This window comes from Lytechinus pictus, chromosome 1, assembly GCF_037042905.1.
Source record: "Lytechinus pictus isolate F3 Inbred chromosome 1, Lp3.0, whole genome shotgun sequence".
Classification (NCBI taxonomy): Eukaryota; Metazoa; Echinodermata; class Echinoidea; order Temnopleuroida; family Toxopneustidae; genus Lytechinus; species Lytechinus pictus.
The window spans coordinates 33,910,355-33,923,549 of record NC_087245.1 but is presented as its reverse complement, the minus strand read 5'-3'; the positions used below and the strand labels follow the sequence as shown (position 1 = coordinate 33,923,549).

General features: G+C 39.2%; 1 protein-coding gene across 1 annotated transcript; it reads right to left on the bottom strand.

Annotated features, from left to right (window-relative positions):
* Nucleotides 1-11,924: 11,924 nt before the first annotated feature.
* Nucleotides 11,925-12,590, bottom strand: LOC135155423 (uncharacterized). The gene has a single exon (XM_064104373.1). It carries the CDS (start codon nucleotides 12,588-12,590, stop codon nucleotides 11,925-11,927), a length of 666 nt encoding a protein of 221 aa, XP_063960443.1.
* Nucleotides 12,591-13,195: the final 605 nt, after the last annotated feature.

The following is a 13,195-nucleotide window of genomic DNA, read 5'->3' as shown; positions in this document are numbered from 1 at the left end:
ATTGTACATTTAATACAGTATGATTTAAGCTCTTGATGTTTTAAATACATTTTTGGAGTATTAGTAAGAGATGACTACAATTTTTTTTACTGAATTTCCAACAGAAAAGTTCATATTTTCCCCAAATAACGAAATCAAGGAAATCGAATGCCGAAAAAGTAAGTTGACATTTCATAAGTTTATTCCTCATACATATGATGTAGTCTCAGGGTTTTTTGAGTCTTGTCAATTTAGGGGGTGAGAAGAATTTGCACAATGTAAGAAAATGACATAATCTATAGACTATAGGCTTTCAATGCTTAATTTCATTTACTCAATATGCTTTATTTCATTTGAATCAATTATACAAATTTTAAGTAATAATAATGATAAAAGTCCGCTTTTATATCGCGCTTAATACATTGGAACGACATGTCTAAGCGCTTTAAAGATTTATCACCACAATCATCGGATTCAATCAGTCATTCCCGCACACAATGTATGCACATCCTCCACTCCCTGGGTAGTATTCAAGTCAGTCGCCACTGAGGCGCACACAGTACTGGACAAGCTACAATGAAATTTACATTCAACCGGGTACCCATAAGTGCATGAAATACAAAATTGGGTTTAAATCTATAAATATTAGGCCCTTGAACTGCTTATTTCTTTAATTGAGGAATTCTGATCAAATTGTTTTTTTAATGTTTGTTTTAACTTTTTTTTACATATTTCTTATCTACAGTTTTGTGGTTACTTTTGTGTTTTTTTAATCGGATTTTTAATGGAAATTATTGGCAATAATTTTCCAATCATTAACAAAAAGTACAAATATTGATACAGATAAAAATGTTGGCGAAAAATTTGCATTGGCTTTATACATGTACATGAAATCACAATATTGAGCAATTCTGGTCTGTCATGCACTTGTAATATCATTGAGCTATTAATGTGTTGATAGCTCCATGGTAATATCATAACCACATATCCATGCATGTATCCAAAAAATAGTCTTGAACAATATGGCGTGGCCCTGTTGTGCTTATGGATTTATCATATAAATTTTTAAGGGGGCCATTACGGTCCCCTGGGTGTGTTAGGGTTAAAGGTCAAGTCCACCCCAGAAAAATGTTTGATTTGAATCAGTAGAAAAAATTCAAACAAGCATAATGCTGAAAATTTCATCAAAATCGGATGTAAAATAAGAAAGTTATAACATTTTAAAATTTCGCTTATTTTTCACAAAACATTTATTACAACTCAGTGATGTGCAAATGAGAGAGTTGATAATGCCCCTCACTATTTTTTTAAAAATTGTTTGAACAATACAATATTACAATTTTTACAGATTTGATAAAAAATTTAATGACCAACTTGACTGAACCAAAAAATGTTAAAACAATGGTAGTTCCACACATGTTCAGGGAGGAAAAAAAGGTTTGCTAGCTGATTATCTTATACTGAATTAAATTACTTTTCTTCATCTTTACGAAGCGCAAAGTTTCACCTAATTTCGTGTGTACCTCAAGGTTACAATGTCAGATATACAGTCTATTTGCAAAATATTATTATGTTTGTGCAACACTTCCATTTCATTCAAGTACTACTATTACATATTTGAGCTCATTTTAAATAGTGTTTCTTTCCCTGTCTAAAAGTGAGCACAACACTCAGATGTTTGTTAAAATGAGAATATTCTTAAATATGGATTGATGTGCACAATTGAACAGGAGGAAAGGAACATGACAAAGCAATGGAGAAAGGGAGAATAAGGGGGGAAAGAGAGAGGAGAAAAAGAGTGGTGTTGAGAAAGAGATTTAGTTAGAAGAAAATAATAAACCAATTAAGAAATAAAAGTATAAAGAATAAATTCATGTAAAATCACATCCATGCATATTTATAACACACAAGTCTATGAGGTGTTTTAAAACGCGTTTTAAAACATGTTTTAAAACACACCGTTTAAAACGCGCCAACCCTGGGCCGAGATAAGCGAAATTTGCTCCTTTTGTAATTAAATTATTTCAAAATCATATATATAATTTTGTTATGTATTGCTACTTACCGGAAAGAGCCCCGGTGCGTAGCGAGAAGGAATTTCGGCAAATATTACTTCAGCAATGAAGCGAAGTTTGCCGACTACTTCGAAATCCAGGGTCAAACACGGTCCCTTGTACGAGGTTAGTATATATATATATTATTACTAACCTAGTATTAGTGTGAGTGAGTAAAACCAAGCTCCACACACTTATTTTATACTTTATTCGCAATCTTCACACAACCCGCCAAAAAAACCCTGAAACTGTCGCATTTTCTAGAGTGTATTCTCTTCCTTCCCCCTGTGCACCTCAACAATGCCAGTGAAACCCACTCCTAGTACCAATGAGGTCCAAACATTACATGTATGGACCTCATAGGCGACATCAGTGATAAAACCGGTTAGACATTGCCGTTTCTATTTGCACCCAAGAACTTTGGCAAATGTACGCCTTAATACATAGTGGATGGTAACAATTTAGGTATTAATTAGTTTTAAACATGATAAGGAAACTTCTACGACATTTGAAATTTAATGGATTGAGGTTAAACTTACATTTTCAGTCTTTTTTCTTGAATTCTTGGTGAGCGTTCCAAACGCTGTGGGGACTGATCAACTACGATGTGATTCACGTACTGGTCAGCTGATCGGTCAGGTGATCGGTTGGTTATCTTTTTGTCAGACGTTCATAATTTATATTACAATATATCAATCTTCAGTATCTTGATTTCAAGCATCAGTATTGCAGGGAAAAGTCATTATCGATTGGAATCAATGGCAGATCAGGGGGGGGGGGGGGGGGTTGAGCATTTCTGGCCCGTTCCACCTTTTGAGATTCATAGTCAATATTTTGGATGTAAAAAAAAAATGTCGTTCGTACAAAGTTAAGTCCCCCCCCCCACCTCCTTATGAGAATCACAGCAATATTTGTAATGGGGATATTTTGTTCATATTCTTTGCTCTTTTTTGTCCTTTTCTTTTTTGCTTCCCAAATTTATTTTACTTTGAACATATGACTTTCTATATTTAATGACAAACTTTTTTAGGGGGGTGGGGGCTTGCCAAATATAACGCGCGACAAGATGACCTTCTTTTTTTAGTGACAACTTTTTTTTATTTGTCAAATTTTACGAGAGACAAAATGACCTTCGATCATTATTAATTAAACCTTTTTTTTGGAGGGTAGGGGGCTCGCCAAATAGTGACACACTTTTTTTTGTAAAATGTTATGCAAGAAAAAATGATCTTCAATCATTATCAGCTACCTTTCATTTTTTTTTAGGGGGGGGGGGGCTTGTCAAATTTTACGTGGGACAAATGACCTTCATTTTTTAGTGATTTTTTTTTTTATACTTGACAAATTTTAAGAGGAACAAAATGGCCTTCAATCATTTTTAGTTAAAACCTTTTTTTGGGAGGGGGGCTTGCCAAATATTTCACAAACAAAATGAACTTCAATTTTAGTGACCATCTTTTTATTACTTTTAAAATTTCACGCAGGACAAAATGACCTTCACTTTTTTTTAATGTTATGTTATATCGAGATTTTTTACCTGACTGCTAAAAAAGCACGAATGCCTGTGAGCAAGCAACCAGGGGACCAACGGCTTAAGGTCCTCTCCGAGGGACCTGGTAATGAGGATAAGCCTTAAGGGCACTAGCGCACCACTTGGGAATCGAACCCGGGTCACCGGAATCCGAAACCCCTGCTCTACCGACTGAGCCATCGCGCCTCCGATATGTTAAACTTGGGGGGGGGGGGGGAGGCTTGCCAAATATTACACGGACAAAATGAGTCTTTTATTTTTAGTAACCATCTTTTCTTTTTACTTGTCAAATCTTACGCGAGACAAAATGACAATTTTTCTGTGATAACCTTTTTGGGGGGTTGTCAAATTTTACTTGAGAAATTGCACCCCCCTACTTTGGAAAATCGAAGATTAAGATCATGAGTATAGCCTACATCTCAGAGGCATAAACAGATGGGGGCATGGCTGGCCATCCCCCGAGTGGATTTCACCTGAAAAAAAAACATAGGAGCAACGGAAGGAAGAAAGAAAGAAAAATGAAAGAAAGAACGAAAGGAAATTTAAAAAGGAAAGTAATGTGAGAACAAATAATCCGGGGGGGGGGGGGGGCTACTCAGATAATAAAAAAATCTGCCATCTGTAATTAAATTGGATTAGTTAATATCCAGAGGTCCCAGGGCTACCAACATACATGTAGCGCGGGCAGTGCATGGCGTACCTAGGATTTTCCACAGGGGGGCAAAATCGGCCGCCAAAAAATTTGACAAGCAAAAAAAAGGAAAAAAAGGCTCTTCAATGAAAAAGGTCTTCAATCGTACCAGAAAAAAATTGACAAGCAAAAAAAAAGTCTTCAAGCTCGCCAGGGGGGGCAAAATAGGTATTCAAGCTCGTCGGGAGGGGGGCAAAATAGGTTTTCAAGCTCGTCAGGGGGGCCGGGGGGCAGAGATATGTAATTTGCATGGGTTTGTGACTCATCGGGGGGGGGGGGGGGCAGACTGCCCCCCCCCTAGGTACGCTAGTGCTCGGGGCTTACATTACGTAACTTTTATCTTCCACATGCGACATGTACTATGCCCCCTCTTATATACCCCTGTTATGCCCCTGCACAGACTCGTCTACATTGATTTCGATATTTAAGCGTCATTATAAAATTATAGCAAAAAGAACGCCTTGATTAAAGGCCATTACCCCTAGAGACTCGCGAGCGTCATGTGACAACTCGCCCTGGATTTGCACGTACAGGATCCTATGCCATGGCGACAAAATCCATCGCAAGAGTTGGCCAGAAGAGGCGATGAAAACACAAAATTTGGAAAGAAAAGAACCCGTGAGTACCCGTTTTACATTATAATTATGAAATTAGTATATAATTGATAACATAGACCTAAATTTAGGCCGTAATTTTGATTAATTTGCTGGAAATTCAAGGCCAAAACGTACCCGTCTGGCGTCGACTTTTCCAACACGCGTTGGAATAGCGGTGTAGCCCCAGAGCACTCATCCTACGAACGAGGTTATAAATAATATAACCTCGTTCTCGGCTGTATACCTCTCTATTGTTAAAATATACATTGGTCATTTTCCCCCCATCTGTTGCCCAAAGCATCGCGAATCAGTTCATACTTGAACTGATCCGTTGATGTAAACTGTTATTTTGACAGATATGACTTTAAATTAATAAATATGATATAAAAAATGAATAAAAACTCACCGATTTCTCAACGTGAACCTCATCCAACTGCCTCCATTACGTCTATTGTGTTCGACAGTGACAAATCGAAAAAGAAAAAAGAACTCACGAAACCATAGAGAGGCTCATCAACCCGTTTGGACCACTGACCATTGATGTTTCGACGAAACTTTGCTTGTAATGAATTCTGGTAAGGAAGTCTTGATAGCCTCAATCAAGACAAATTTGCAATTTTGTTTCATGTTTATACAAAGTCAAAAGTGATACTAGTAGTTGTGAAAGTGGAATGAAAAAAGACATTTTTGTATGAAATAAAAAAAAATTAAGGAGAAATTCAGTTGTTTCGATTTTGTTAATTTTCTGTTATGGGACTCTTGATGAAAAAGCCCCTTATTCTTTTCTAATTAATGAACCTGACGATAGAAATACTTTTCACAAAGTTAGGCATTAATTTCCAAATTATTATGTAACAGAAATTCAGAATAACAAACTTTACTGTGGGTCTAATCAGGGGAGAATCCAGGATTTTCCAAAGGGGGAGGGGGTGGTTTCTTTTACAGAAAAAAATAACAAGCTCCCCCCCCCCCCGTGATGGAGATTTATGTAACGAATAATTTCACAATTATGATTTGATTTTGATTTATTTGATTTAGTTATTTATTTATTATGATAACAGCTCCTCGCTATACAGTATGAAGTTTCAAGTTTGTTTTCATTGATTTAAAATCCTAACCTAAAGGATTTTCATTAAGAAATAAATAAAATAAAAAATCACTTACCACAAAGGCCTATTTAGGGGTAGATCACAATTTTCAAGGGGAGGGCGGGAAAGTTTCAAGTTAATTTAATTGATTTCAAATCCAAACATAAAGGATTGCAATCAAATGAAATTAACAGTACAAATTATCAAACAAAATGGATGCAAAATAAATGTGTTCTATGGCTTTCGAGGGGGTGGGCACGAGCCTGATGTGCTCCCCATCCTGGATAAATAAAAGAAACTCATTAAAAAGAATTGGAACGTAATTATGTTCTGTTTTATCACTTTGTCTTGAGTTTCTTGCCCCTTCCATTCTTTTCACATTTCAGCCTTTACCCATATTAATTTCAGGATGGTACAAAATGTTGGCTTACAAAAGTGATATGATGATGAATATTCCATAATAATATGAAAAATAATAGAAAACCAAAATAATATTAATAATTAACCCTTACAATGATAGTACTCAATAAAAGAGAGGCATCGGGGATCGAGAAAAGAAGCAATAACCCCCCCCCCCAAAAAAAAAAGGCATCATATTTCCTTTCAGCATACGACAAGATACAGTTCATTATAGAATAAACTAAGCTGATGGCGCTAAAATTATTCTGATGTATAAAATAATAAAAATAAAATATTGTGTGTCAGGGGAGAAAGAGACTACTATCGCTGGATCTTGGATTTCCGAAATAGAAGCATCACCGGAAACAGGTATCTGTGGTGAGAAGCATTTTTATACAGCTTTGTAGAGGACAGTGGTGTGGTCGCTTCCGTTAGCTTTCTTTAATTGAGCACAAGAGGGCGCGTTACATCCTCTACGTAGAAGTCTATGCGCTGCTGAGGATCATGACAAATTTCATCATACATTCTGACGATTTACCGAAGAGTCCTCGAATAATTGACAAGATATCGTTGAGTCCAAGATAAATTCCAGCAACAACGGAAGGAAGATCAACGTTTGGTTCGGGGGGAAAGACTGGTAAGTCAAACTCTCTTACTTTTACATTTTTTATCACAAATTTTGTCTATGAGTACGCCTCACATACCTCTAGTCCCATCCCCTACCTTTTGCTGTTTGGCAAATGGTCGGGGATGACGAGTGCCCCAGAGTGGTGAAACCCAGCTCCATATATGAAGAAAATTAGATTTTCAACTCGAAATCTTGAAGGAAATACGTCGTGTTTAGTATGAGGTTGATCGGTGGTTCGCAGAGAAACTTCTCGCACTACATAGGTTTTATATTATGGGAAAATATGCAAATGAGAGCCAAAACACCCAATGTCAATGAGATCACAGCTCAAGATTTGTGAATGAAACATGTCTGTTTCCTGTACAATTCTTCTTTGTGCTCCACACACTTATTTTATACTTTATTCGCAATCTTCACACAACCCGCCCAAAAAAACTGAAACTCCTGGCTAGAGCCGACGGAGTTCAGCTGAGCAACCATTAGGCCTACACTCACACTCACAGAGACCGAAGCTTTTGCCATCTAACTTGGAGCTTACACCACTTTAGGTGCATGGGGCACTACAAAAAAATAGCACGGTGCAGGGATTCGTCGAAAATCGAAGAACCTCCTTCAATAACAAGAAACGAAACATACCTGACTGATTTCTAGGATGTTCATATCGACATCTATCACCAAACCGACAGTTTCCTTGTTGAAAATAACGACAAACAGGCATTTTTTATGATATAAAATCCCAATAATACATTTACGGTTTTCTCTTTCTATGGTATCGGCAAATAGTATTTTCTATTTGATATTTTAATTTTTTTTTGTTTTGTAGTGAAGCAAAAGTTAGGCCTATTTATGAATTTCGTTCAGTTCAAATCATGCAAGTAATGGCACATTGCAAAATAAATGAACAAAAAATTACTAATAAATAGAAATAATTATTTGTAATACATAAATTATACAAAAATCATAGAATTTTGAGTGACATAATCACATATCGAAAACTACAATACAATACTACGGTACTACAATACTGCAAGAATCTTCAGGATTGAAGGAGGCAGTGTAGCTTGAAGAAGAAGAAGAAGAAACTTGTATGCAGTGTATAGTGTACCGGACGTGTAAAAACATAGCAGACGACGTTTGCAGACCTCGCGATCATCGTATGACTAGTGGTGCGGAATGTTCCATTGCGGCTTTATGGGGGAAATAGCATTACAGAGGGATAAAATGTATACACAGATATTTGCAATATTTGCAATATTTTGAGTCAATTTTCATGAATTATCGTTGTTTGAACATTTAAACATCATTATAAAATGAAAGAAATAAGCAAAACTTAATTTTCAGACTTAGCTATGCAGTGGTAAGCTAGGATGCACCCCTCGTATACATAACGAACCCGTCACGAGTGTAGGTTTGCTCTTCGGACATCACTATCACAAAGAAAATCTCCTCTGATTTGATGATAAAAGTGTCCTATTTCCTTATTAACAAATCTCCATGGTTCTTTCATGAGTATTTGCCTTACAATGTGCCCTTTATTGTAATGTGGGCGGAAATTCATGATACCACCACCCACCGATGTGACGACGGATATAATCCACCCGGGTACTATAAAAATGTCCCCCAAACCCATTATCCCAATACATATTCCTGACTATGGATGGTTTCTCGTGATTTTAATGTAATAAAGTGCCATATTTCCCACTAATTGAATGTAAAAAAAATTATGGTCATCTGATAGAAGAAGTTGTGACCATTCATTTCAGGGGGGCGGAAATTCTATTTGAATCAACGCTTGTCCTTGATACACATTTGTTTGTGAAAAAAGGGTATAATGCAAGGGAATTATGCGTGTTATAAGGGTGCGCACGTGCAGCGAGGACCTTCTGTCCGCTAGTTTTCCATATGCATATATAGAGATATCTGTCGGGGGGGGGGGGGGGGGCGGCACTTCCATTGACGAGTGGATACCATGCGTGACCCCAAAAAGAAATTAAAAAAGCACGTAAAAAGGAACTCCTTTTCAAAATAGAGCACGTTATGTACGTAACGTAATAGGGTGTCAAAGCAACAAAATAATGGAAAAAGGGGGAGACCGGGGCTAGTTCGCCCCCTTTTTACTAAAGTCGCCGTACAGTCCAAATTACAAGTCAACATAGTGCCCAAATGTCTTCATTAGATAGCTATGACTCTTGGCTAAATTACAGCATCACTTCAACCCTATTACCTATCACTTTTTTTTAGGAATTCAATGTTGAATGAAAATTTTCGAAGTAGGTGAACCTGCCCCGTGTCGGGGCAGGTTCACCTACCCCCCGGGGTAAATGCGCCTATGACGGGGCAAGTTCGCCAAAGAAATAAACTATACAATTTTATTCAATTCTGTAACTGCTTTATTAACAACAAACCAGAAAACTCGTTGTTCTCACATAGAACGAAAATAATTCAATTGAAAATTTCATAAATTGAAAATACAAAATAAATAAATAAAAATATACTGCTGACCAAATCCTTCGTAAGGCTAAGCTTTAACCCACATTGCACTTGAATTTTAAGACCAGTCTAGAAGTAAGAGGTAACACTTTCTACAAAAATTCACTTTGGAATACAAGAAAAAGAACTAGTCAATAGCAAGGATCTTTAGGCAATTTGCCTAAAAATTGAACGAGTATAATAAGCCTAACCCATTAAAATTTTGTGGCAAATAAATTATCATAGAGTATGTAAAAAGTCTTGATAGGCCTTGTGGTGCCTCCTTAAACTGGGGTCCTTTAACACCAGAAAACCGGCAAGTTATAACAAAAACTTTTAAAATTTTTAATGCTAATTAACGAATGTACTCGGAATCTGAATCACTACATGTATAGTAACACTGGATTTATAACAGTTAAAGTCTTTTTGAAAAAAAAGATCAGTGAACTACAGTCAAAAGCAGGCCATCTTCAGGCCATTTACAACAACTTTGAATGAGTGATTATTTAGGACTTAAAGCACCGGAAAAACGACATGTTCACATAAATATTTAATTGTGATTAACGAATATACTTCGAATCTGAATCATTCTATTATCACTATATATTCGTAACAGTGGAAATCAATTTCAGTGAACTACAGTCAATAAGACTCTTCAGGCCATTTGTCACAACTTTGAATGAGTGATTATAAATGCCTTGTTCTTCCTTAAAACGCCAGAAAAATCATGTACGCACAACCCTAGTGAATAAACTACGAATCTGAATCATTGCAATCATGGCAGAGGTAATTATCATTAACCCCTGCGCACTCTTCATGGGCCCATTTACGGCACGCACGGCACACCAGCCATGGCTCTCCTGGCCGGCTCTGGGACCAAAGTCCAGCGCAGACAACGCATTCCCAGTCGTCCTTTTTTTTAGAAATTCTTCCTCTAGCGTACGCTTCGCTAGTTGCTTCTTTGTAACTGTCTTCTTTCCAGTCTTCTTTTTTTGGGGTAGTTTTTCTATTCGTTTTAGAGACCGTTCTTGGTCTTCTTTTCCACCCGTCTTTGCTTTTCCTCGCGTAACATTCGCTTCTCCGGGGTGTCAGTAAGTATTGCAGTACTCCTCTTTCTGCCAGTTGCCTTTTTAGATCTTTGGGGTGCTCTTGGGTGAGGCTGAACTATCTCAGGGGAAAAAGAAGGCGATGCGGGACGCCCTGCTCTCTGAGGCGATACATCGTAGCTTCCTGTTGGTGTGAAGGCACCAGATGTCCGAAGAGCAGCACAAGCAGATGTCTCTAAAGACGATGGTGTCTCATCCACGATGCGAGCAGAACTTGTATCTGGAGGTGGAGCCGTCTCATCCGAGATGCGAGTAGCAGCAGATGTCTTTGTAGACGGTGTCCTCTCATCTTAGATGGGAGTAGAAGCAGAGTTTGGCGTCTCATCCGAGATGCGAGTAGAAGCAGATTGTGGCGTCTCATCCGAGATGCGAGTAGAAGCAGATTGTGGTGTCTCATCAGATGCGAGCAGAACTATTTGGAGGTGGATCCGTCTCATCCGAGATGCGAGTAGCAGCAGATGTCTTTGTAGACAGTGGCCTCTCATCTGAGATGGGAGTAGAAGCAGAGTTTGGCGTCTCATCCGAGATGCGAGTAGAAGCAGATTGTGGCGTCTCATCCGAGATGCGAGTAGAAGCAGATTGTGGTGTCTCATCAGATGCGAGCAGAACTATCTGGAGGTGGAGCCGTCTCATCCGAGATGCGAGTAGCAGCAGATGTCTTTGTAGACAGTGGCCTCTCATCTGAGATGGGAGTAGAAGCAGAGTTTGGCGTCTCATCCGAGATGCGAGTAGAAGCAGATTGTGGCGTATCATCCGAGTTGCGAGTAGAAGCAGATTATGGTGTCTCATAAGAGATGCGAGCAGAACTTGTATCTGGAGGTGGAGCCGTCTCATCCGAGATGCGAGGAGCAGCAGATGTCTCTGTAAACGGTGGCCTCTCATCCGAGATGGGAGTAGAAGCAGATTGTGGCGTCTCATCCGACATGTGAGAAGAAGCAGATTGTGGCGTCTTATCCGAGATATGAGCAGAAGCATATTGTAACATCTCATCCGCTATGTTAGCAGGACTTGTCCCTGGAGGCGACATGGCTCCGTCTTTTTCGTGCGCATCAGCATGTAGGAATCACGATGGCCGAATAGTGCGAGCCAAATCCTACGCCGTTTCGGAGAAGGTTGATGACGGTTTTGGAGGTAACCGCCTCACGTCCAGGCGACATCCGAATCTTGCGATAACCTCGAGCTGGTGCTTCCAATGTCTGATACACGTTGGCAGTTAAACCAAAAGCGTTGCACAGGGCTGTCAAGATGATATCACCAGTGTTTGTGTTGTATTTCCTCCTGTAGACATAGTCATTTACTTCCTCCACAACGTTGACTTTAGTGGAAAACTTATCATAATACGACCGGTTTAAGGAAACTTCCCTGACAAGTTCCTTGCACATGTCATGATGGTGGTACATAGGCCAACAACCTGCTGACTTCATAACCACTGTTACGGAGTGAATATTCACCATTCACTTCAACAATGTCACCTGGTAGCGTATCCACTACCTTTGCACACGGAATATGAGGGTTGGAAGAAGTTTGGAGTTGCCTTTCAAGAGGAGAAGCAGACACACTGGTAGGTGCAGGATCTTTGGCTCTATCTCTTTGAGCTGAGAGGGCGGGGTCAGGACGATCTGTAACAATCGAGGGGGCAAAGTCAACATCAGTGAACACGTCAGGATTAAAGGGGAAAATTCCAGCCTTCTCGAAACCTGAGATGATGTTTCTCATTGACAACGCGTCCTTCCATGCATCATGAAGAATACTTGGAATGTCATAGATTGTCATGGTCTTGCCAGAATTATTCCTTAACCAGATCGCCTGTTCCTGTGCTACACGAGATTTCAACGGCCCAAACACAGACAAGTCTAAAGGCTGAAGTCTATGGGAGCAGTGAGGTGGGAAGGAAAGCATGACGATACCGTTGTCAGAAGCATAGTCAAATACAGATATTGCCAGATGAGAGTCATGGTTGTCTAAGAGCAGAAGAACTGGATCGGCCGGAGTAGGTTTCACATACTTCACAAAGTGTTGTAGAAACTTCAAGAAATTTTCTTCAGTCATCGATCCCGACTTGTGCGCACTCCCTTCGGAACCAACTGGCGCTCCTCTCAAAAAGTGCTCCCTGCAGTGCATTCTAGATAAAACGAAGAATCTCTGCTATCCCTTCATCCCCTTCTTATGACTTTGGATAGTATATTTTAGGTGTAATTATCCTTTATTTCTGGGGCTAAATCTGCAATATTTTGATAAGCTGAATGGGGATTTTCCAAGGCTCTTTGGAGCATTGCCCCGTGCCCCAGTGAATATTTTTGTCATGCCTCCCCCCTCAAGGTCGTAGGCTGGGAGAGGGGGTGATGTCCGTGCATCCTCCAGCTGAGGCAGAGGAGTTCCGATACAGGCAAGCAAAACGAAATTCGTACCTTCTTCTGCTTTCTACAGCTGCTTTTCCAAACATTTTAGTTCCACCTCCCCAAGATGTGCACACCCCCATACCACGTTTAGTTCCGCACCTCCCCCGGTACCCCCTGAGTCCTCGATCGGCTCGTATCCACGTGTAAAAGGATATATTTTTGATCCCTGAAACTTTGACACCTTATAATTTTGTTACTGAAAACACCATTGCTTTCAAGTTAGCTAAAACATGTTACCAGGCGCAGATCCAAGGG